The following is a 26922-nucleotide window of genomic DNA, read 5'->3' on the forward strand; positions in this document are numbered from 1 at the left end:
ACAGAGTCAGACACGACTGAAGCGACTTAGCAGCAGCAGCAATGGGAATGAATTTTAGTCGTGAGGTTCATCTAGATTAACATGAGTGTGGACCCCATTATCACTGGAGAGTCCATAGGTCCAGATATCATCAGTTAAATATTTTTGTAGTTATATAGCTTTCTGTGAAGATAAATGTATGACCCCAGAAGTTCAAAATAATAGAATACCCAATACTTACAGCAATGTACAATTGGTGAGGGAACATCTTGGATAATCAGTACATAGAAATCAGTGTAGTAACTCATCTATCTTCTGGGTTGATGTTTCTAAACATTTGAGTAAGGGCTAAAAATTTAGGCTTTTAAAGGATTTACAGTTTAGATGTTGGCCTTTTCCCTCTATCAGCAAAGAAGGCTAGCAATATGTCTGAAAGCAGATTTTGTGTGAGTAAAAGAAAACTAATGATTTACACAGAGAGGATAAAATTAATGTACAGACCACTAAATAATAAAAATTAAAAAGCTTGAAAGGTATTACTTCCCAACCCCATCTAAAAGCCATTGCAATTTTTCTTTCTTAAAATTACTTCTCACTCACCATTACCATTCCTGTCGGAAACTATGATGTGTATGTTGCTTATAATCATACTTATTTTTATACTTTATTATGAAATTGGTGAATATTTAACATGTATCACACTGAATAAATGACATTTATTAGGATAAATATGTCTTCCTTTTAGCAAGATCTATGATTAGGGAAATTAATTTTTTTCAAAGATACACAATAATTATGCTTTGATTTAAACCTTGATTGATCAGAACTAACATCATATTGTCACTTAAATTCACAAATCTCAAAACATAGCCTTTGCACTATAACACTGATTAGCTAGTTAGTTATATGTACTACTTACAGATTTTCTTCTAGCCAATTAATATACTTATCTTTTATTCTAATGCCTAATTTTAAGTAAACTGGTGCAGCCATGAATGATAAAGCTCCATGGATTCCATCCTCCATATGGTCATGAGAAACTTTAACTCCAACATTTTGAAGTCGTAAGACATACATAAGTCCATCATCTCTTAGAATATCATGTTTACAGGTGAGGATGTAAGTTAAGGGCAGATTTCGCAACTGGGAATCATTGGCTGCCAAGGGTGATAACCTACTATCCAAAAGTATTGAATATGAAGGGTTAAGTTTTCCAATAATTGGTTCAGTATATACATGGTTTTTCTTGTACTTCTCAGGAAGAAAGGTGCTCCAGTTTACCAACTTGAACAGATGCATTGATCCATAAGGCATGTGTTGATTTTTCATCATTGCCTGGGGGAGTGCTTTATCCCGGGTAAAATATAGGCATGCAAGTTTGATTGCCAGTTTCCGTGACAGAAATGGACCATGCTCATTTTCTAGGTGAGATGGCATAGAGACATCAACTAGCTGTAAGCCAGGGTAAATTAAAGCTTGTGCTTTCAGTTTATTTTTGAATTCTGGATCATTCTGTATCTGAAAAAAGACACAATAAAATGTGAATGAGTCCAAGCCTTCCAAGCTATAGGAGTAGGAAGCTTTCCTCCCATCATATCAGCTCTTATGTAAATAATTATAAGAATAATATAGTACCTCATAGTTAGAAATATCGGAGAAGGCAATGGCACCCCACTCCAGTACTTTTGCATGGAAAATCCCATGGATGGAGAAGTCTGGAGGGCTGCAGTCCATGGGGTTGCTAAGAGTCGGACATGACTAAGCGACTTCCCTTTCACTTTTCACTTTCATGCATTGAAGAAGGAAATGGCAACCCACTCCAGTGTTCTTGCCTGGAGAATCCCAGGGACGGCAGAGCCTGGTGGTCTGCTGTCTCTGGGTTCACACAGAGTCAGACATGACTGATGCGACTTCGCAGCAGTTAGAAATATCAATAACCTCAGATATGCAGATGACACCACCCTTATGGCAGAAAGTGAAGAGGAACTGAAGAGCCTCTTGATGAAAGTGAAAGAGGAGAGTGAAAATGTTGGCTTAAAGCTCAACTTTCAGAAAATGAAGATCATGGCATCCGGTCCCATCACTTCATGGGAAATAGATGGGGAAACAGTGGAAACAGTGTCAGACTTTATATTTTTGGGCTCCAAAGTCACTGCAGATGGTGACTGCAGCCGTGAAATTAAAAGACGCTTACTCCTTGAAAGAAAAGTTATGACCAACCTAGATAGCATATTGAAGAGCACAGACATTACTTTTCCAACAAAGGTTCGTCTAGTCAAGGCTATGGTTTTTCCAGTGGTCATGTACGGATGTGAGAGTTTGACTGTGAAGAAAGCTGAGCACCAAAGAATTGATGCTTTTGAACTGTGGTGTTGGAGAAGACTCTTGAGAGTCCCTTGGACTGCAAGGAGATCCAACCAGTCCATTCTGAAGGAGATCAGCCCTGGGATTTCTTTGGAAGGAATGATGCTAAAGCTGAAACTCCAGTACTTCGGCCACCTCATGCAAAGAGTTGACTCATTGGAAAAGACTCTGATGCTGGGAGGGATTGGGGGCAAGACGAGAAGGGGACGACAGAGGATGAGATGGCTGGATGGCATCACTGACTCGATGGACGTGAGTCTGAGTGAACTCCAGGAGTTGGTGATGGACAGGGAGGCCTGGCGTGCTGCGATTCATAGGGTTGCAAAGAGTCGGACACGACTGAGCAACTGAACTGAAGTAAGTTATACTTTGAGTGCTTTAAAAAGTGTCATGCCACTTTCATCAATAATGATTCACCCACAAGTTTACTCACATATGACAACCAAATAAAAAAATAATTATGTAATTCCTATGGACAAGTAGTCTATACTGAAAAATCTGACCCTCAGTAACCTGAGAAGAAATAATGAATGTAATAATAGAATATCATTGCCCAAACTCACATATTAACTAAATTCAAATGGAGTTCGATCAAGTTAAAAAAAAAATTCCTAACATACAACTTGTCTTTTGGAAAAAACAGTATAGTGGCACTAGTGATAAAGAATTTGCCTTCATTGCAGGAGACACAAGAGACATGGGTTTGATCTCTGGGTCAGGAGGATCCCCTGGAGTAGGAAATGGCAACCCACCTCAGTATTCTTGCAGGAAACTTCCATGGACAGTGGAACCTAGTGTGTTAGAGCCCATGGGGCCACAAAGAATCATATATGACTGAAGTGACTGAGCACACACATGCACAATAAACAGCTTATCTTTTGGAGAAAACAGTGTAGTGTGGTAGGAAATAAGCATAGTGCTATGTGTGCTAAGTTGCTTCAGTTGTGTCCGACTCTTTGCAACCCCAGAGATGGCAGCCCACCAGGCTCCCCCGTCCCTGGGATTCTCCAGGCAAGAACACTGGAGGGGGTTGCCATTTCCTTCTCCAATGCATGAAAGTGAAAAGTGAAAGTGAAGTCGCTCAGTCGCGACCCCATGGACTGCAGCCCACCAGGCTCCTCTGTCCATGGGGTTTTCCAGGCAAGAGTACTGGAGTGGGGTGCCTTTGCTTTCTCCAATAAGCATAGTAATTAATGAAAATTTGAAGGGCAAAAAAAGACATAAAGCATTGTATTTGAAGTTTTTCTTTCTTACAGAAATAAGAAGCATCCTAATATCTCAATCATGGGGTGAGATGAGCCACTGTATATTTTCCTTTCTTTTGATTTTACTCCTACACTCTAAAGAAGAAAACTTACAAGTAATGTGAGGTGCCTAACCCCAGACCAACAGCCTCAATAGTGACATCTGTAGAAATGAATATACCAGTTGCCACTCCACATGAAAGGCTCAGTTTCTGGAGGGTGTTTCTTAATCTTAAACCCTCCCAGAAGTAACTGACATACAAAATAAGAATTAATTGAAATTAACCCCAGTAGAACCTCAGAAGGGAACGTGATATCCAACCAACTGCAAACTATACACTCAAGGTATAATGGGGGCATGGTTTCAAAAAGACAATGAAGAAAAACAAATTTGTCTAACAATCTCTCTTATGCCCTTGATCCCTTCCCAGTGTCCTCCATACAGATTATTTTCTAAATCAACCGGCTTATGTCATAAGCAGAGTGGAAGAAACAACAGCAACCCAAAAACAAAAATGACAGAAGCTCAACCAATACTTTCTCAGGCTAGTAGCAAAGTCATACAAGAGGAGTTAGAAGAGCCTGCTGGTTTTACTGGTAGGTATCCTTCTTCTTATGTTAGTTTTGCTCCATAAAATTTACTTTTGGGGTTAAAAATTATCTATTGTACTGAATTCATTTTTCAACTGTAATAGTTATTGGGGACAACTATTATTTAACTGCACACAGCAATGGTTTTAACATAGACCATTTTCTTTATTACAGTAGTGATTCTTCCAAGCAAGCATGTCTTGTGGCCCAAATGTTGTCTGCTAGCATTCCACTGAAATACATGAACTACAATACCTAAGGAGAACAAAAAATCCCTTGTCATATTAAACAGTAGTTCCTAGACATTGTTCTGTTTCCTTCAAAATTTCCTTCAAAATTAAAAGCCTTATTTAGTATTATATGTCACTTTTCCTCAATGCTGCTAAAGCCACATTGTCTAATGGTAAAACTATGTAAAAGGACAGGAGGGTTTTTTCTGTTTATTCCACTTAACAGCTTGAAATATTAAACCATTAAAAATATCCTACCAAAGAAAGTGATTTTGTGTTAGAGTTATAGCATGTGTGTATGTGTTATAAATATGTATAACATATAACACATACAGCTTACCAGTTGAGCCACTCCTGCTGCAAGTGCACCCCCAGAACTATCACCTGAAATACAAATTCGATTGGGGTCCACTCCATATTTTGCAAGGATTTTATCATGTAGAAAGTATTTGACCACAGAAACAACATCCTCATAGGGAACTGGAAATGGATATTCAGGAGCTAGTCTAGGGCTTCAGAAAAAAAAAGAAAAGAAACAAAGCATATAGGATTAAACTTCAGTTGCATATATCCACGTATCTCTCAATTTAATCATCAGGTCCAGAGAACAAAATTGGCCCTACTTTGAATCTTTAGTTTCACCAGTCATACCTGGACTTCCTACTAACTTCTGTTTTTAAAATAAAATGTAGATTCTTGTAGAACGTTTTTAAAATATTGGGTTCTATGGGAGACGAAAGAGATCAGGATTCAGTCTTTATACTCATAAAATTGTATGTAAATTTTTCAGCAAAAGTGCGATCAAAGAGACATGCTCTGTAAGATTTATCAGATTCTCTATGGAGTTGGTGACTAACATTTTTACAATCATTCTTGGGAGTGCACACTAGATTTTAAAAGCACCAAATCTGAGAGAAAATGATTTATAGGTGTCATATTAGAAATTTATCTAGGTAAAAATTCTACAGAATAGAATTCTGTTATCAGAATTTGTATCATAAGCTGAGTACATGAGTATGAGTTTACATATGACCTGAAAACACAATTCAAAATAAATATTTAAGTATAGTAAGTGATCTTGTGTGACAGCTGTAAATGTCATTCTAAGGCAAATTATTAGAGCATCTGTTAATGTACCCAACTGTACACTGTATATATATATATATATATATATATAATTTTTTCTTCTAATAGTGAATTAAACTCTATTGGGTAATCTTACTTACTTACTTAGTAAGATTGGGTAATCTTACTCTGCACTAGTAATCTTACTTTGCAAAAGAATTGGTGAATTAATAATGTCAATGCTGCTGCTAAGTTGTTTCAGTCATGTCTGACTCTGTGACAGCCCAGAGACAGCAGCCCACCAGGCTCCCGCGTCCCTGGGATTCTCCAGGCAAGAACACTGGAGTGGGTTGCCATTTCCTTCTCCAATGCATGAAAGTGAAAAGTGAAAGTGAAGTCACCCAGTCGTGTCCAACTCTTAGTGACCCCATGGACTGCAGCCTACCAGGCTCCTCCATCCATGGGATTTTCCAGGCAAGAGTACTAGAGTGGGGTGCCATTGCCTTGCTGCTGCTGCTGCTAAGTCACTTCAGTCGTGTCCGACTCTGTGCGACCCCATAGACAGCAGCCCACCAGGTTCCTCTGTTCATGGGATTCTCCAGGCAAGAACACTGGAGTGGGTTGCCATTTCCTCCTCCAATGCATGAAAGTGAAAAATCAAAGTGAAGTCGCTCAGTCATGTCCTACTCCTAGCGACCCCATGGACTGCAGCCCACCAGGCTCCTCTGTCCATGGGATTCTCCGGGCAAGAACACTGGAGTAGGTTGCCATATGCTGACTGGATGACCCCTGCAATCTTGTCATATTGTAACTATATCTAAAATATCTGAAATGTAGTATAAATTAAGGAAAATAACATATCAAAAATGTATTGTTACTTTAAATGTTCTTCAGGGTACAAAAAAAAGAACAAATATCAGAAGTAACTGATTGAATTCTTAAACTCAGTACAATACACATCACAATTTTAAAAGTATCTTAAAATAATAAAGTGGTATATTAGGTTCAATTATAGAGAGAAAGGGAGAGCATCCTAATTATTATAAATTAGACGTATCTCTGAAAACATCCAATTCTTCTGGTTGCCCTACGGCAGCATTAATGAGTAGAACAGCAGTGGTTCCACTTGTATTTTCTATTTAATACCCTTAAGTTTTCAATTAACAAAAATACTACTATGTTCTCTGTTCGCCATTGGGCTAGGAGTCTCTAAGTATGTTTCTGCACTACTTAACTGATTGGAAAATGGGGGGAAAAAACTTCATTATGAAGATGAAATACAGAGAACCCCTGAATAGATCATATAGTACTGGACATTTGCTAGTCTTTCTTGTGTATTGTTGGAAATTTGGGCAAAATCATTAGCACTTAAGTTCTCTCATTTTGGAATGATTTTAAATTTTCAGATGGTCCCAACATTTTCATCTGATGTTTCTCCAATTAAGAGTATCTATGTTGCCAATATCTTCTAATAAATTATAATGAAAATGAATCTAAAAAAGAATATATATGAGTGTAGCTATATCACTTTGCTGTATACTTGAAACTAACACAATATGATAAATCAATGGCACTTTAGTGAAAAAAAGAATGTCTATAAAATTAATCTTTTATCACCAACTCAAAAAAAAAAAAAAAAAAACTTCACAAAACTCAACATCCCAAATGTATAACGGGTAGCTAACCACTTAGACATTTCTAGAAGTACCACAGTTGGGTTGCCAAAGATGTTCAGCCTGTGGTGCCTCTCAGAAGTCTGTCCAGTGACAGAGGTTGAAGGGAAACTAGGTACCTTTCAGGAAGATAAGATAAGGTAACATTAGTAAAAGTTACTAACATAAATATAAGATCCCTAGGTTCCAAGTCCTTTGGGAGGCTTGGGTGCCTTCTTTGGAAATCAAAACTATGTCACAAGGGCAAGAATTATAATACTAAAAAAAAATCACTGTCTTACTCCACTCCAACAACAACAGCATCAACTTTGTTTGCCGTCCATCTATTCAGGAGGTCCAAAGGTGTATGCTCTGAAATGAAGAAATTAATATGAAAGTCTACCCTGTAAATAAATGGCAATGGAAAACCAACAACACTGTGAAACATGACAGAAATATGATTAATTGGTGGAATCCTCACATTTTCACTTTTCCTGCTACCACATGTTAGGATCCAGAGATGAAAGATTTGATGGCTGCCATCAAATGGGGAAGGTCATTGCAGAAGAAAATACATTCAAAGAATCATGAGAATACATTTAAAGCTCAGGGAATTAACTGTTAAGTACAATTGAAACAAGTATTGAGAGAGAAGTAGGCTATAAAGTGAAACCACATTGGAAAATAAGAATACCTGTACCAGTACTTGGATGCTACACTAAAGATTTCTTTGTCAACAAGGTGATAGATATTACCAAAGAATTTAGTTATAAAATTTATGACCAGATTTGCATATAACAGAAGCAAATTAGAAAAAGGGTGACATAAACAAGGAAATGGTGGTGAGCAAAAAAAAAAAAAAGGAGAAGCAACAGAAGGAAATAAAAATGATAATTTTTTTAAGCATGGAGAGAGAAAAAGCTATTTAGGAAGATAGGTGGACAGAATTGGTTATTAAATGTAGATGCTAAGGAACAATAAATAATTGATTGTAATTCTCACATTGATAAAACGACAGCTGAGGAGGAGTTCCTCTGTTTGTTTTCTTGAAGTTGTTTTTACTTTTGTTGTTTATTTGGGTTTATTTTTTTCCTAGACTATGGGGGTGGGGACTAGATATGATTCAGGTTGTTTAATCATGCTAACCTTATATTATCTGCTGCTGCTGCTAAGTCACTTCAGTCGTGTCCGACTCTGTGTGACCCCATAGATAGCAGCCCACCAGGCTCCCCCATCACTGGGATTCTCCAGGCAAGAACACTGGAGTGGGTTGCCATTTCCTTCTCCAATGCAGGAAAGTGAAAGGGAAATCGCTCAGTCGTGTCTGACTCTTCGCGACCCCATGGACTGCAGCCTATCAGGCTCCTCCATCCATGGGATTTTCCAGGCAAGAGGACTGGAGTGGGGTGCCATCGCCTGTGGTTCCTCCAAATATACTGGCAAGCTCTGAAATTCTATATATATTGATCTTAAACTTAAGACCATGGTTACAGCTGGAGGTACAGCTTTGGAAATCAACAGCATAGGTGTGAGGGGTAGTGCTGAAAAGTGGAAAGGTCTAAATAAAAGAGCATGAGGAGTCAAAAACTAATGAAAGGACTACTGGAGAACACAAATACTTATAAAATGTAAAAACAGGCCCATTTTGTGCATTTGTTTATATTTGCTTTATTTTAAAGAAGGAGAAGCATGTGAAGTTAAGGGGGAGAGGCAAAAGTCAAAAGAAATTGGTTTCATAGAAACCAAGGGAGCAAAGAATTTCAGTGAAGCAAAGATGAGGGATCATTGTCAAATTACACAATTTAAGAAGTCTTAAAGGAGAAATTGGATTCCACAGTGTATAAAAATGAGCCTGAGAAAGATAAGAGTGATAAGTGACTACCTAGAGAGAGATATTTGGAAACAAAGAAGATCAAGGTAGAAGATGTTGTAACATGTTTAAGTGCCAATAGAGAGGACACATTTATAGATAGAAGAAAAATACTGATTAAAATTTTAACAATAGTAGGAAATATGACCACAGACAAAAAAGAGATTAAATCTTAGCAAAGATAAAAATGCATTTTTCTACAGTATAAGTAGAAAGAAGTAAAGTTAAGAATTAATAGAGTCCATAATTTTTGAGGACACATATGGTTGGCAAGGAGTAAAGAATAGATGGGTGCTGAATTTGCACAGACATCCTTGATAGATGAGGGAGGATAAGCTGAGAGACTTGAAAGAGCATGAGGTTTTGAAAGTGGCATTGATATGAAGGACAGTAACTAAATACACACAAGAGACAACATCTTGAAACCACCTTGAGGGTTTGTAGGATGAAACTGCTCACCAGTGGTATGAGGGTTAAACCTGTTGATCCTGCTGACAGGCCTTGGTTTGGGTTTTGGTTCCTCCACTTGCTAATAGGACTTGGAACAAATTACTGAACCATTCTGTAGCTACCTTACCTCTAAAAGCATGATAATAATACCTATCTTAATATTGTGCTGCTGCTGCTGTCACTTCAGTCGTGTCCGACTCTGTGCGACCCCATAGACGGCAGCTCCCCTGTCCCTGGGATTCTCCAGGCAAGAACACTGGAGTGGGTTGCCATTTCCTTCTCCAAAGCATGAAAGTGAAAAGTGAAATTGAAGTTGTTCAGTCATGTCCGACTCTTCATGACCCCATGAACTGCAGCCTACCAGGCTCCTCCATCCATGGGAATTTCCAGGCAAGAGTACTGGAGTGGGGTGCCATCGCCTTCTCTGATCTTAATATTGTGAGTATCTATCAAATAAGAGTGGACCACTCACCAAACTACCATAGCATTTGTGATTATTTTGAAATGTTAACAGATCACAAAGTCAAAATTCTGGGTATAATCACTCAGGCTGTGTCTCTTTGGTGAAAGGAGTCTTTTCATTTGTTTCTTACATTTTGAAATTCCTTCAATACAATATCAATTATATTCTGTGCTGTATGGTGAATCAATAATATCAATAGTCTAAAAGCAACTGTGTACATATGTGTGTTTGTGAGTGTGTGTGTATATGTTTGAGCATGTTTGAGTTTGTATCTGTTTGGGAATGTGTATGAGTGTGTAACTGTCTTAGCTATTCCATCATACCTCTTGGAATCATCTCCAAATATTAGACAGGAATATACTTGAGGAGAGGAACTTGATTACTCAGGTGTATTTTATTTTTCAAGTTCAAAAATATGCATTGGAGTCTAAGCCTCAAAGTGATAAGTATTGATGCATCACTGTCTACAATATGAATATGTGTTTGCTACTTGGAAGTTGCAGATATTATCACTTCTGAACAAACATTTAAATCATCTTATTCACTTCTGTTTTTCTGAACCTAAAATCAGGCCATTAGGTAATTTCAAACCCAAGCTTTAAGTTTACCACTTGAATCTCCCATTATACATTGTCAGTGTAACTTTATTTAATAATAACTTTTTTAAAGCAAAAATCTCACCTGATATTTTTATGATTTATTTACAAAAAAGTATATGAAGATATATATATGAACCTTGACTGACACAGTTTATCTCTCTGCTAAGTACACTTACTTACAAACATAAATTATATCAGCAAAAGTTCTGCCAAATATAATATACAAAAATTATTTTAATATAAATACTTATAATGTGCAACACATACAAACACATATACTCACACACATTTGCTTATATAAAAAGTACTTACTATAACTTCCTAAGACAAAGCCACCACCATGAATAAAAATTACAGCTGGTCTCTGGCTTTCTCTCTTCCTCTTTGGCAAGTACAAACGTACTGGAATATCACTAAATGTTGTATCCATCACTGTAACATTTTCGTCTGAAATTGGTTGTGTATAGTCCAGTTTTACTAGTATGGCCAAAAAATCTTCAAGTCTTTTAAGGCCTATTTTTTCCAATATCGTAGCCTGTCAAAACAAACAAAAAATTTAGAACTTTAAATATTTCAGTTTTTAGTAATATGTAATCAAAGAGGAAAAATAAAAAATGAATACCGTAAAACTACTAGAATTCATCAATGAATTTGGTAAAGTTTCAGGTTGCAAAATTAATACACAGAAATCTCTTTCATTTCTATACACTAACAACAAAAGATCAGAAAGAGAAATTTAAGAAGCAATTCCATTTACTGTTGCATCAAAAAGAATAAAATACCTAAGTATAAGCCTACCTAAGAGACAAAAGACGTGTACTCTGAAAGGTATAAGATGCTGATGAAAGAAATCAAAGAAGAAACAAACAGATAGAAAGATATGCCATGTTTATGGATTGAAAAAAAATCAATATTGTCAAAATGACTATACTACTAAAGACAAACTACAGATTCAATGCAATCCCTATCAAATTAACATTGGCATTTTTCAGAGAACTAGAACAAAACAAACAAAAAAAAATCTCAGAATTTGTAAGGAGACACAAAAGACCCTGAATAGCCAAAGCAATCATGAAAAAGAAAAACAGAGCTGGAGGAATCAGGCTCCCTAACTAATACTACAGAGCAACAGTCACCAAAGAGTATGGTATTGGCACAAAAATAGAAACATAGATCAATGGAACAGGATAGAAAACCCAGAAATAAACTCATGAACCTATAGTCAATTAATCTATGACAAAGGAGGCAAGACTACACAATGTAGGAAAGACAGTCTCTCAACAAATGGTGCTGGGAAAACTGGACAGCCACATGTAAAGAAATGAAATTAGATCATTCTTTAACTTCAGACTGGAGAAGGGAATGGCAATCTACTCCAGTATTCTTGCCTGGAGAATCCCATGGACAGAGGAGGAGCCTGGCGGGCCACAGTCCATGGGGTCGCAAAGAGTCGGACATGATTGAGTGACTAACACACTAACTCCATACACAAAAAATAAGCTCAAAATGGATTAAAGACCTAAATATTAGACCAGACACTATAAAACTCTTAGAGGAAAACATAGGCAGAACACTCTCTGACATAAATCACAGCAATATCTTTTCACTCCATCTCCCAGAATAATAAAAATGAAACCAAAAATAAACAAATGGTACCTACTCAAAGGCTTTTGCACAGCAAAGGAAACAATAAACAAAAAGACAACCCACAGACTGGGAGAAAATATTTGCAAATGATGTGACTGATAAGGGGTTAGTCTCCAGAATTTACAAACAGCTTATGACACTTAATAGCATCAAAACAACCCATTCAAAAAATGGACATAAGACTTGAATAGACATTTCTCTAAAGAGGACACACAGATAGCCATCAGGCACATGAAAAGATATTCAACACCACTAGCTATTAGAGAAATGCAAATCAAAACTACAATGAGATATCACCTCACATCAGTCAAAATGACTCTCATCAAAAAATCCACAAACAACAAATGCTGGAGAGGATGTGAAGAGAAGGGTACCCTCCTGCACTGTCGGTGGGAATGTAAATAGGTACAGCCACTATTGGAACAATATGGAAGTTCCTTAAAAAACCCTAAAAGTAGAGCTACCATATGACCCTGCAATCCCACTCCTGGGCATATATCCAGGAAAGAATATGGCCTGAAAAGATACATGCACCTCAATGTTAATTGCAGCACTGTTTACAATAGCCAAGACATGAAAACGACCTAAATGTCCATTGACAGGGGAATGGATAAAGAAGATGTGGTACATATATACTATAGAATATAACTCAGTCGTTAAAAAGAATGAAATAAGGCTATTTGAAGCAACATGAATGGACCTAGAGAGTGTCATACTGAGTGAAGTAAGTCAGAGAGAGAAAGAGAAATATTACATGACACCCCTTATATGTGGAATCTAAAAACAAACGATACACATGAACTTACTTACAAAGTAGAAAGAGATTCACAGACAAAAAACTAACTCACATCTGCCCAAGGGAAGGGAGAGTCAAGGATTTGGGGAAGATCATGCCAAACTGCTATATTTAAAATGGATAAGCAACAAAAACCTATTTTATATCGCATGAAACTCTGCTCAATATTATGTGCCAGGCTGGATGGGAGGGGTGTTTGGGGGAGAATGGATACATGTATATGTATGACTGAGTCCCTTCATTGTTCACCTGGAACTATCACAGGATTGTTAATTGGCTATACCCCAAACAAAATGTTTTTAATATTAAAAAATTGAATAAATATAATAATACTGTAGAGGTCTCAATGTACATCCTAACACATATGCTATCAGTCAGCTCAGTTGCTCAGTTGTGTCCAACTCTTTATGACCCCATGAATTGCAGCACACCAGGCCTCCCTGTCCATCACCAACCCCTGGAGTTCACTCAGACTCACGTCCATCGAGTCAGTGATGCCATCCAGCCATCTCATCCTCTGTCATCCCCTTCTCCTCCTGCCCCCAATCCCTCCCAGCATCAGAGTCTTTTCCAATGAGTCAACTCTTCGCATGAGGTGGCCAAAGTACTGGAGTTTCAGCTTTAGCATCATTCCTTCCAAAGAAATCCCAGGGCTGATCTCCTTCAGAATGGACTGGTTGGATCTCCTTGCAGTCCAAGGGACTCTCAAGAGTCTTCTCCAACACCACACTTCAAAAGCATCAATTCTTCGGTGCTCAGCTTTCTTCACAGTCCACCTCTCACATCCATACATGACCACTGGAAAGACCATAGCCTTGACTAGACGGACCTTTGTTGGCAAAGTAATGTCTCTGCTTTTGAATATGCTACCTAGGTTGGTCATAACATTTCTTCCAAGGATTAAGCACATTTTAATTTCATGGCTTCAGTCACCATCTGCAGTGATTTTGGAGCCCCAAAAAATAAAGTCCGACACTGTTTCCACTGTTTCCCCATCTATTTCCCATGAAGTGATGGGACCAGATGCCATGATCTTCATTTTCTGAATGTTGAGTATTAAGCCGTTTTCACTCTCCTCTTTCACCTTCATCAAGAGGCTTTTTAGTTCCTCTTCACTTTGCCATAAGGGTGGTGTCATCTGCGTATCTGAGGTTATTGATGTTTCTACCAGCAATCTTGATTCCAGCTTGTGCTTCTTCCAGCCCAGCGTTTCTCATGATGTTCTCTGCATAGAAGTTAAATAAGCAGGGTGAAAATATACAGCCTTGACGTACTCATCTTTCCTATTTGGAACTAGTCTGTTGTTCCATGTCCAGTTCTAACTGTTGCTTCATGACCTCCATATAGGTTTCTCAAGAGGCAGGTCAGGTGGTCTGGTGTTCCCATGTCTTTCAGAATTTTCCACAGTTTATTGTGATCCACACAGTCAAAGGCTTTGGCATAGTCAATAAAGCAGAAATAGATGTTTTTCTGGAACTCTCTTGCTTTTTCCATGATCCAGCGGATGTGGGCAATTTGATCTCTGGTTCCTCTGCCTTTTCTAAAACCAGCTTGAACATCTGGAAATACACAGTTCCCGTATTGCTGAAGCCTGGCTTGGAGAATGTTGAGCATTACTTTACTAGCATGTGAGATGAGTGCAATTGTGCAGTAGTTTGAGCATTCTTTTGCATTGCCTTTCTTTGGGATTGGAATGAAAACTGACCTTTTCCAGTCCTGTGGCCACTGCTGAGTTTTCCAAATTTCTGGTATATTTAGTGCAGCACCTTCACAGCATCATCTTTCAGGATTTGAAATAGCTGCACTGGAATTCCATCACTTCCACTAGCTTTGTTCATAATGATGTTTCCTAAGGCCCACTTGACTTCCCATTCCAGGATGTCTGGCTCTAGGTGAGTGATCACACCATTGTGATTATCTTGGTCTTGAAGTTCTTTTTTGTACAGTTCTTCTGTGTATTCTTGCCACCTCTTCTTAATATCTTCTGCTTCTGTAAGGTCCATACCACTTCTTTCCTTCATTGTGCCCATCTTTGCATGAAATGTTCCCTTGGTATCTCTAATTTTCTTGAAGAGATCTCTAGTCTTTCTCAATCTGTTGTTTTCCTCTATTTCTTTGCATTGATAGCTGAAGAAGGCTTTATCTCTCCTTGCTATTCTTTGGAATTCTGCATTCAGATGCTTATATTTTTCCTTTTCTCTCTGCTTTTTGCTTCTCTTCTTTTCAAAGCTATTTGTAAGGCCTCCCCAGGCACCCATTTTGCTTTTTTGCATGTCTTTTCCATGGGGATGGTCTTGATCCCTGTCTCCTGTACAATGTCATGAACGTCCATCCATAGTTCATCAGGTACTCTGTCTATCAGATATAGTCCCTTAAATCTATTTCTCACTTCCACTGTACTCCTTTACATATAATTAATTGCTAAATTATGTTTTACAAAAGAGCCTATAAGAAATGGATGAGAGAAAAACAAAGAGATTGAACAATCAGACAAGAAAAAGAAAGAAAAGGAATCCAGATTGGAAAAGAAGAAGTAAAACTCTGTTTGCAGATGACATGATCCTCTACATAGAAAACCCTGAAGATACCACCAGAAAATTATTAGAGCTAATCAATGAGTATAGTAAAGTTACAGGATATAAAATTAAAACACAGAAATCCTTTGCATTACTATAAACTAACAATGAGAAAACAGAGAAATTAAGGGAACAATCCCATTCACCATTTCAATGAGAAGAATAAAATACTTAGGAATAAATTTACCTAAGAAACAAAAGACCTATATATAGAAAACTATAAAACACTGATGAAAGAAATCAAAGATGATATATACAGATGGATAAATATACCATGTTTGTGGATTGTAAGAATCAATATCATGAAAATGAGTATACTACCCAAAGCTATCTAAAGATTCAGTGCAATCCCTAACAAGCTACCAGTGGTATTTTTCACAGAACTAGAAAAAATAATTTCACAATTTGTATGGAAACAAAAACCTGGAATAGCCAAAGCAATCCTCAAAAAGAAGAATGGACTGGAGGAATCAATCTGCCTGACTTCAGACTATTCTGCAAAGCTACAATCATCAAGACAGTATGGTACTGTCACAAAGACAGAAATATAGATAAATGGAACAAAACAAAAAGCCCAGAGATAAATCCATGCACCTGTGGACACCTAATCTTTGACAAAGGAGGCAAAAATATACAATGGAGAAAAGACAATCTCTTTAACAAGTGGTGCTGGGAAAACTGGTCAACCACCTGTAAAAAATGAAACTAGAACACTTGCTAACACTATACACAAAAATAAACTCAAAACGGATTAAAGATCTAAATGTAAGACCAGACTCTATAAAACTCCTAGAGGAAAACATAGGTAGAACACTCTGACATAAATCACAGCATGATCCTCTATGATCCACCTCCCACAATAATGGAAATAAAAGCAAAAATAAACAAATGTGACCTAATTAAACTTAAAAGCTTTTGCACATTGAAGAAAACAGGGTGAAAATGCAGCCTTCAGAGTGGGAGAAAATAATAGCAAATGAAACAATTGACAAAGAATTAATTTCAAAAATATACAAGCAGCTTATGCAGCTCAATACCAGAAAAATAAACAACCCAATCAAAAAGTGGGCCAAAGAACTAAACAGACATGTCTCCAAAGAAGATATAGAGATGGCTAACAAACATATGAAAAGATGCTCAACATCACTCATTATCAGATAAACGCAAATCAAAACCAAAATGAGGTACTGTCTCATGCCAGTCAGAAAGACTGCCATCGAAAAGTCTCCAAATAACAAATGCTGTAGAGGGTGTGGAGAAAAGGGAACCCTCTTACACTGTTGGTGGGAATGCAAACTAGTATAGCCACTATGGAGAAGAATGGAAATTCCTTAAAAAACTGGATATAGAACTGCCACATGATCCAGCAATCCCACTGCTGGGCATACACACCAAGGAAACCAGAATTGAAAGAGACATCTGTATCCCAATGTTCATTGCAACACTGTTCACAATAGCTAGGACATGGAAGCAACCTAGTTGTCCATTGACTAATGGATAAGGAAGTTGTGGTACATATACACAATCGAATATTATTCAGCTATTAAACACACACACACACACATTTGAGTCAGTTCTAATGAGGTGGATGAAACTGGAGCCTATTATAGAGTGAAGTAAGTCAGAAAGAAAAACACCATGCAGTATATTAACACATATATATAGAATTTAGAAAGATGGTAATGACAACCCTATATGCAAGACAGCAAAAGAGACACAGATGTAAAGAACAGACTTTTGGACTATGTGGAAGAAGGAGATGGTGAGATGATTTGAAAGAATAGCACTGAAACATGTACATTACCATATGTAAAACAGATGACCAATGCAAGTTCAATTCATGAAGCAGGGCACTCCAAGCTGGTGCCCTGGGACAACCCAGAGGGTTGTGGTGGGGAGGGAGGTGAGAAGGGGTTTCAGGATGGGGGGACACTTGCACACCTGTGGCTGATTCATGTTGATATATGTCAAAAAACCACCACAATATTTTAAAATTATCAGCCTCTAATTAAAATTAATTTAAAAAACAAAATTAAATTGAAAAAAAGAAAGGAAAGGTTCTCTGATAGAAATAACTTGACCAAACTTAAAAAATAATATTTACTTAAGGAATAATGAATCATAAATACTCTGCTTGTCCGCATAGTACAGGCTTGAAGTAGAAATTTCAGCATATTAACATTTCTAAATAGCTCTAAAATACTACTGATTTCAAATAAAAACGCACATGCACACTTCCCAGATGGCTCAGTTTAGAATCCGCCTGCCAAGCAGAAGAGGCTGATTTGATTCCTGGGTCAGAAGATTTCCTGGAGAAGGAACTGTCAACCCACTCCAGTATCTTGTCTGGAAAATTCCATGAACAGAAGAGCCTGGCAGGCTGCAGTCCTTGTGGTTGCAAAGACTCAGACTGAGGAGTTGAGCCTGTACACACATAGAAGCAAAAATCCTTAACAAAATATTAAATAACATTCCCTGATATTGAAAAACGACAATCCATTATTATCAATTGAGTTCTGCCCCAGAAATGCAAGATTAGTACACTATTTGTAAATCAATGTAATTCATGATACTAATACAGAAAGAAAAATTATATATGCTCATCCTAATATACAATTATAATAACAGATGCAGAAAAACAATTTGGCTTAACTCATCACCTATTCTTGATAAAAAAAAAATCTCTGCAAACTTATAATAAAAAGAAACTTCTTTAATCTGATAAAGGATATCTACAAAAAAAATCATATTTAATAGTGAAAGACTGAATGCTTCGTCCTAAGGCAAGGATGTCTGCTCTCTACTCAACAGAATTCTGGGAAGTCCCAGTCAGGGCACTAAGGCAGAGAAAGAAAATGTCACACAGGCTGGAAAGAAAAGGATAACAGTTTCTCTGTCTCTATTTCCAGTCAACACAATTATCTAAGCAAATATTATGGGATTTACCAAAAACCTTAAAAAACAAATAAGCATGTTCAGTCTGAACAAAATATACAAGTGAATATACATAAGAAACATCATTTCAAATGTAGCAATAAACAAAAGGAAATCAAAATTTAAAAAAGTATCAATTTTAACAGCACCAAAATTAAATTTTTAGTTATATAACAATATACATATAGAGTCTTTATCTGATGAATACTGATGGGAAAACACTGATGGAAGAAATTAAAGACCTAATTAAATTGAGAAATATTCATAAACTGATCAGAGACAATATTGTTGAACTGACAGCTCTTTCTGAATTGGTTTACAGAGTCAACAAATTTCAGACAAAAAGCTCATCAGAATTTTTAGTCACTACTAAAAATTATGATTAATGGTGATTAATTATAATGATCAAAGCAATTTTGGTAATTAAGAAAGGTTGGTGGACTCCTACAACCTGGTTCCAAGACTACTGAGAAGCTAAAGTAATCAAAACCGTGTAGCATTGCTGAAAAGCTGGACTCACAGATCAAGGGAAGAAAAAGGAGTCGGTTCAAAAATAAACCAACACAGGGACGTCCCTGGTGGTCCACTGGAATCTGCCTTCCAGTGCAGGGGACACAGGTTCTATCCCTGGTCTGGGAACTAAGATCCCACATGCCTCGGAGCAACTAACCCTGTGTGCCACAAGTAGAGTCTGTGCACCACAAGAAAAGATCGTACATGACATGACGAAAATTCTGCATGCCACAACTAAGACTGACAGGGTAAAATAAGTAAATATTTTTAATAAAAAGGAAAAAAATAATACAACTATGTCCAATTTATTTTTGACACAGATACAAGGCAATTCGATGAAGAAAGGTAGTAAGTGTTTCAACAAATGATTATGGAACAACTGGACATCCATATGCAAAAAGAATGTACTTTGACCAATTCCTGACACATTATATAGAGATTAACTCATAATGGATCCACTAAGCAGTGTGTGCTCAGTGTCCAACTCTTTACAACCCCATGGACTGTAGCCTGCCAGGCACTGTTATCCATGAAATTTTCCAGACAAGAATGGGTTGCCATTTCCTACTTCAGGGGATCTTCCTGACCCAGGGACTGAATCTGTGTCTCTGGCGTCTCCTGCATTGGCAGACAGATTCTTTACCACTGAGCCACATGGAAAGCCCAATGAATCCAGTACCTAAATGTAAAATGAAAAACTGCAAACCTCTCAGAAGACATGATAGGAGAAAATCAGTGATCTTAGATTAGGTAAAAAGTTCTTAGATACAATGTTAAAGAAGGAAAGCTTTACTTTTTGGAAAGCTAAATTGGACTTCAATGACATGTAAAAGTTTTTGCTGTGTAACTTAAGACAACAAGAAGAAAAGTCCCAGACTGGGAGAAAATATTTACAAACTAAGTATCTGCTAAAAGAATACACAGGAAAACTATACAAAAAAGGTCTTAATGACCCAGATCACCATGATAGTATGGTCACTCACCTAGACCCTGACATCCTGGAGTCTGAAGTCAAGTGGGCCTTAGGAAGCATTACTACAATCAAGGCTTGTGGAGTTATGGAATTCCAGCTGAGCTATTTAAAATCCTAGAAGATGATGCTGTGAAAGTGCTGAACTCAATATGCCAGCAAATTTGGAAAACTCAGCAGTGGCCACTGGACTCGAAAATATCAGTTTTAATTCCAATCCCAAAGAAGGGCAGTGCCAAAGAATGTACAAATTACCATACAATTGCTCTCATTTCACATGCTAGCAAAGTAATGCTCAAAATCCTTCAAGCTAGGCTTCACCAGTATGTGAATCTAGAACTTCTAGATGAACAAGTTGGATACAGATAAGCAGAGGAACCAGAGGTCAAACTGCCAACATTCACTGGACCACAGAGAAAGCAAGAGAATTCCAGAAAAATATCTGCTTCTACTTCATTGATTACTCAAAAGCCTTTGACTGTGTAGATCACAACAAACAAAAATTCTTAAAGAGATGGGAATCCCAGACCACCTTACCTGTCTCCTGAGAAATAGGTATTTGAATCAAGAAACAACAGTTAGAACCTTACACTGAACAAGTGACAGGTTCAAAACTGAGAAAAGTGTATGATAAGGCTGTATGTTGTCACCCTGTTTATTTAACTTATATGCAGAGTACATCATGTGAAATGCTGGGCTGAATGAATTACAATCTGGTATCAAGATTGCCAAGAAATGTCAGCAACCTCAGATATGCAGATGATATCACTCTAATGGAAGAAAGTAAAGAGGAAGTAAAGAGCCTCTTGATAAGGGTGAAAAAGAAGAGTGAAAAATTGACTTAAAGTTCAGCATTCAAAAACTAAGATCATGTCATCATGTCCCATTCTTCATGGCAAATGGATGGGGGAAAAGTAGAAGCAGTGACAGAGTTTATATTTTTGGCCTCCAAAATCATTGCACAGGTGACTGCAGCCATAAAAATTGCTTGCTCCTTGGAAGGAAAGCTATGACAAACCTAGACAGCATATTAAAAAACAAAGATATCACTTTGCAAACAAAGTGACATAGCTATAGTCAAAGTTATGGTTCCTCCATTTGTAATGTATAGATGTGAGAGTTGGACCATAGAGAAGGCTGAGCACCAAAGAAGTGATGTCTTCAAACTGTGGTGCTGGAGAAGACTCTTTAGAGTTCCATGGACTGCAAGGAGATCAAACCAGTCAATCCTAAAGGAAATCAAAATCATTGGAAGGACTGATGCTGAAGCTGAAGCTCTAATACATTGGCCACCTGATGCAAAGAACCGACTCATTGGAAAAGATCATGGCTCTGGGAAAGACTGAAAGCAAAAGGAGAAGAGGGGCACAGAGCATAAGATGGTTGAAGTGAAATGAAGTGAAGTAACTCAGTCATGTCCGACTCTTTGCAACCCCATGGACTGTAGCCTACCAGGGTCCTCCCATGGGATAGCATCACTAACTCAACGGACGAGAATCTGAGCAAACTGGAAGAGAGTGAAGAAAGCCTGGTGTGCTGTAGTTGATGGGTTTGCAAAAAGTCTGACACAACTTAGCACTGAACAACAACAACAAATGACTTGTATCCCCAATAGGAAGAACTCTGTATAGTTAAAAATAGCAAAACAAAGAACCAATCTTTCAAAATGGAGGAAAAATTAAACATGCATGTCACCACAAAAACATGGAATAAGATATAAATATATGAAACAATACTCAATACTTGTAATCATAAAGGAAATGCAAATGTGTACCACAATCAAATATTTTGAAACAATAATAAAATTGCTCTTAAAAAATTGAAAATATTAAGTGTAGAAAGGACACAGAACAACTAAAACTTTCACGTTTTGCTGGTCTGAATGCCAAATTGTACTGGCTCTTTAAGACCCAGAGGGATGGTATGGGGAGGGAGGAGGGAGGAGGGTTCGGGATGGGGAGCGCGTGTATACCTGTGGCAGATTCATGTTGATATATGGCAAAACCAATGCAATATTGTAAAGTTAAAAAATAAAATAAAATGTGAAAAAAAAGAGACAGACCCAAAACAAACAAACAAATAGGCAATTTGCTATATGTTAAATACACATTTATAATATTACTCAAAACATCTAATTCTAGGTAATTACCTGGTAGAAATTAAAATTTTTGCTCTTTCAAAATCCTGTATATGAGTGCTTTACCAGCTTTATTCATATCCACTCCAGTGGGAACAACCCAAATATCTTTCAACTGTTTATTTGGGATAAACCATGATACATCCAGCTTCCCTTGTGGCTCAACTGGTAAAGAATCTGCCTGCAATGCAGGAGACCTGGGTTCAATCCCTGGGTTGGGAAGACCCTGGAGAAGGGAAAAGCTACCCACTCCAATATTCTGGCCTGGAGAATTCCATGGATTGTATAGTCCATGGGGTGGCAAAGAGTCGGACATGACTGTCTTTCACTTTCACTTTCATGATACAACCACATAAGGGAATACTACACAGCTTTAGAAAGGATTGAACTTGTGATACTCTCAATGCATAGATTACTTTAGAATATATCTTTCTTTTTATTTATTTTATTTTTGGCTGTGCTGGGTTTCTGTTGCTGTGTAGGCTTTCTTTAGTTGCAGTGAGTATGGGCTACTATAGTTGCAGTGTAAGGGCTTGTGGTGGCTTCTCTTGTCGAAGAGAATTGCCTATGAAGTGCATGTGGAATCTTCTCGGACCAGGGATCAAACCCGTGTCTCCTGCATTGGCAGGTGAATTTTTAACCACTGAACCACATGGAAGTCTCTCAAATGTATTATGTTTAGTGAAATCCATTAAGCTGGACTCACAATTCCCATGCAGTATGAACCCATCTGGGCTTCCAAGGTGGCTCATGGGTAAAGAACTCACCTGCAATGTAGGAGACACAGGAGACACAGAGAGGATCCCTGGGAGGAGAAAATCCCATGGAGGGGGGCATGGCAACCCACTCCAGTGTTCTTGTCTGGAGAATCCCATGGACAGAGGAGACTAGCAGGCTACAGTCCATAGGGTCTCAAAGAGTCAGAAACGGCTGAAGTGACTGAATACACACACACACACGCACACACACACACAGATACACAAACATGAACCCATTTATGATATTTCAAAAACACAAAGTGTACAGGCATACAATGATCAGCAGTTACCAGATGTTTAGGGTGTGGAAGTGTTTACTAAAAAGGGAAGCATGAGGTGATTTGGGGGGTTATGTTTTCATGTTTGATTTTGGTGCTGATTACATGAATCTCTACCTATATTAAATGACATAGGACTGTATAACCAATAGGCTGACTTTTAATTTGGCATAATGTTGAAGGAAAGTAGAGTCTGAATATAGACTGTTTGGTTTGAATCTCAATTCTAAAAATTATTACCTATGTGTCTTTGGTTTTCTTATTCCCTGTGCCTCATTTTCCTCATTTATAAAAAGAATAACTATAGTGACATCTTCAAAGTGCAGTTGTAAGTGTTAAATAACAGTTTTAAGGAAATTAAAGCATGAAAGGATACATCATAAGTGCCCAATAAATTTTAGTTTTTTTTTTCATTATCAATATATGTGAAAAAACACTCTTAAATATTTTCATTGCTGGTTGAAGATAATCATAGTGAAGATAATTTCCATTTAGCAGATAATTATCACTTTAAAATGAACTCCACTTAATGCACTGTGGTGACCTGAATGGGAAGGAAGTCCAAAAAGGAGGGGATATATATATATGTAAATGGATTAATTTTTCTGTACAGTAGAAACTAACACAATATTGTAAAGCAACGATACTCTAGTAAAAATTAATTTAAAAAATTAACTGTTTTAGGGTGTGGCCCCTCATTTCTGATTGTTCTGATGATGGGAGTAGATGCTTACTAGATTTCTACTGAACAAACACCAGCTACCATTTTAGACATCACTACATGCTGTCTTGGAAAACATGCCCTCTTACTCTCATAGTAATGCTGCAATTTGTTTACAGATTTCTCACTTTGCAGTTGAAGAACTTGAGCCACAGAAAAATGAAGTAGACTCTTTTAAGATCTGGATTTCAAGTTCATGCTCTGTCTTCTACTTTCAGTCAGTTCAGTACAGTTGAGTCACTCAGTCATGTCCGACTCTTCATGACCCCATGAATTGCAGCACGCCAGGCCTCCCTGTCCATCACCAACTCCCGGAGTTCACTCAAACTCACGTCCATTGAGTCGGTGATACCATCCAGCCATCTGATCCCCTGTCGTCCCCTTCTCCTCCTGCCCCCAATCCCTCCCAGCATCAGAGTCTTTTCCAATGAGTCAACTCTTCGCATGAGGTGGCCAAAGTACAAGAGTTTCAGCTTTAGCATCATTTCTTCCAAAGAACACCCAGGGCTGATCTCCTTTAGAATGGACTGGTTGGATCTCCTTGCAGTCCAAGGGACTCTCAAGAGTCTTCTCCAACACCATAGTTCAAAAGCATCAATTCTTAGGCGCTCAGCTTTCTTCACAGTCCAACTCTCACATCCATACATGACCACTGGAAAAACAATAGCCTTGACTAGACAGACATTTGTTGGCAAAGTAATGTCTCTGCTTTTGAAATGCTATCTAGGTTGGTCATAACTTTCCTTCCAAGGAGTAAGCGTCTTTTAATTTCATGGCTGCAGTCACCATTTGCAGTGATTTGGGAGCCCCCAAAAATAAAGTCTGACACTGTTTCCACTGTTTCCCCATCTATTTCCCATGAAGTGATGGGACTGGATGCCATGATCTTCATTTTCTGAATGTTGAGCTTTAAGCCAACTTTTTCACTCTCCTCTTTCACTTTCATCAAGAGGCTTTTTAGTTCCTCTTCACTTTCTGCCATAAGGGTGGTGTCATCTGCGTATCTGAGGTTATTGATATTTCTTCCGGCAATCTTGATTCCAGCTTGTGCTTCTTCCAGCCCAGTGTTTCTCATGATATGCAGCCAATAATATGAATGTCTAACTCTGTAGTCTTGTTTTTCCACATCATTTTATCAAGAATTGTTGCACATTATAAAATTTACTTATGACAATAACAAAGTGATTATCACTTGAGCAATTAGAAGCTGATTGCTAAAATAATTGCATGTATATATAAGCAAATACAAAAGCCATTTCTATTTTACATATGCAATATTTTAATTCTGTTTTGCATTTGATAAACTAGAAGTTGAATTCTACAGTTGCATGGTTTCAGAATGTACTAACATTGATGAAGCAGGGCAGTAAATTAGCATTCGTTACTCTGAAGTTTAAAGCTATAGAAGCTCTTCAGACAATAACATGGCAGTTTCTCTGTAGGGCTGGCACTTGCTCATTTTTCTCTCTAATTCAGTGAATGAAAAGGTGGAGCATTCACAATAAAAGGGAACACTGAGGGCAACAGATCATTCGGCACACTTTTAACTTTAGACAGGAGATACCTTGGGATCTAGTTTGACAGATCTGTCATCTCCTCTAGGTAGCACACTAGACAAGCACTTCCCTGGTACCATGCACCGCTCTCCCTTCTCTGATCATTTATTGTCTGTTGATGCATTGTCCCTCAAACTTCCTATTGTTCACATATTTATAAGGCCTCCAGTTAGCAGCATGCTTTGATAGGAGAGCCTGATACTTTCAGTGAGGTAGATCTTAGTTCAAATTCTAGTATTGTCACAAAAAAATCTAAAATGTAACAATATAGTATTGAAGATAGACAAAAGCAGTGGTTTTCAAGGTATGGTCTTAGAATTCTTGTGGGTCTCTGACAGATATTCAGGAAATGATACTTCCTGCCTTTTTTAAAAGTCCAATTTCCTCATGAGCATGTAGTGGAATTTTCTAGAAGCTACATGACATGTAATATTGCAGCAGGTTAAATGCAAAAGTAGATGGTGACTCCAGCTCTCTTCCATAAAGTGAGACATAAATGAGATTTACAAAAATGGAAAACAATATCACTATTATTTATTTTAACTTCTAATAGGCTTGTTATATTAACATCATTATCATTATTAAGTTCGTTGATTTCTTTCTCTCTCTCTTTTTTTTTCCACACTGTGGGGCATGCAGGACCTAAGTTCTGCTACCAGGAATTGTACATAGGCCCCCTGCAATAGAAGTGTGGAACCTTAACCACTAGACTACCAGGGAATTGTTATCTAATGAGGTCAGTTTCTAATGCAAATACTAATAACTATAACCCACATTAAAAAAGTTCATTTAGTCTCAATATTTAAAAGGTATAGAGTTCTGAAACTAAAAACTTTAAAAATGACTGATAGAGACACTAAACCAATACAGGTACTAAATGTACATCAAAATATAAAAACATAATCAGTATACATGAGTAAGTTTAAGAAAATACATGGTTAGTTTTTCTCAGGAATATAAAATATAAATTGCTTTAAAATCCCTTCAATTTTCCACTTAAATAATATTATTTCTTTTATTCTTGGCACAGTATATTTTGCATTTATTTTACCAGCAAAATTTTATCTCCCATGTTTTATACAGATTCAATAGAGTTTATAATGATTTATCAAATTAAACAGATTAATAATATTTGAATGATCTATCTTAAAAAAGTCATTTTCAAAATACTAATTACAAGAAACTTTACATGTGCTTTTAACAAGGAATCCCAATTCCCTGGAAAAAAAAAAAAAATTACCACAAGTGAAGTAGTTTTTATAGCAGCATCCATGATCCTTACTTTCCATGGTTCTTCAATGTTTTCTGGGATTGGTGTAAAAATATAAAAAGCACAAAGAATACAAGTCAGTCCAAAGCACAGAGCTTTGTACCCCATGATATTCTTTTCACAACCTCTGGATAGTGATGATACAATGTCCCCGTATATATACTAAAATGCTAAGTAGTAGGACAAAGGTACATGACAGAGTCTCTCAAGTAATCTGACTGTGTTAACCATGCTGACCTAAAATTCAGTTCCAAGATTA

At 37.4% G+C, this 26922-nt stretch overlaps 1 protein-coding gene across 1 annotated transcript; it reads right to left on the reverse strand.

The window, feature by feature from the left end:
* Positions 1-124: 124 nt before the first annotated feature.
* On the reverse strand, positions 125-26922 carry LOC133248430 (arylacetamide deacetylase-like 2). Its single transcript, XM_061418624.1, has 5 exons — positions 26634-26922; positions 10820-11042; positions 7428-7497; positions 4749-4920; positions 125-1497 (listed from the first exon to the last, which is right to left on the reverse strand). The coding sequence occupies exons 1-5, from the start codon at positions 26769-26771 to the stop codon at positions 895-897; spliced, it is 1206 nt and encodes a 401-aa protein (XP_061274608.1). The 5' UTR covers positions 26772-26922; the 3' UTR covers positions 125-894.

The sequence above is a fragment of the Bos javanicus genome, chromosome 1, assembly GCF_032452875.1.
Source record: "Bos javanicus breed banteng chromosome 1, ARS-OSU_banteng_1.0, whole genome shotgun sequence".
NCBI classification, from domain to species: Eukaryota; Metazoa; Chordata; class Mammalia; order Artiodactyla; family Bovidae; genus Bos; species Bos javanicus.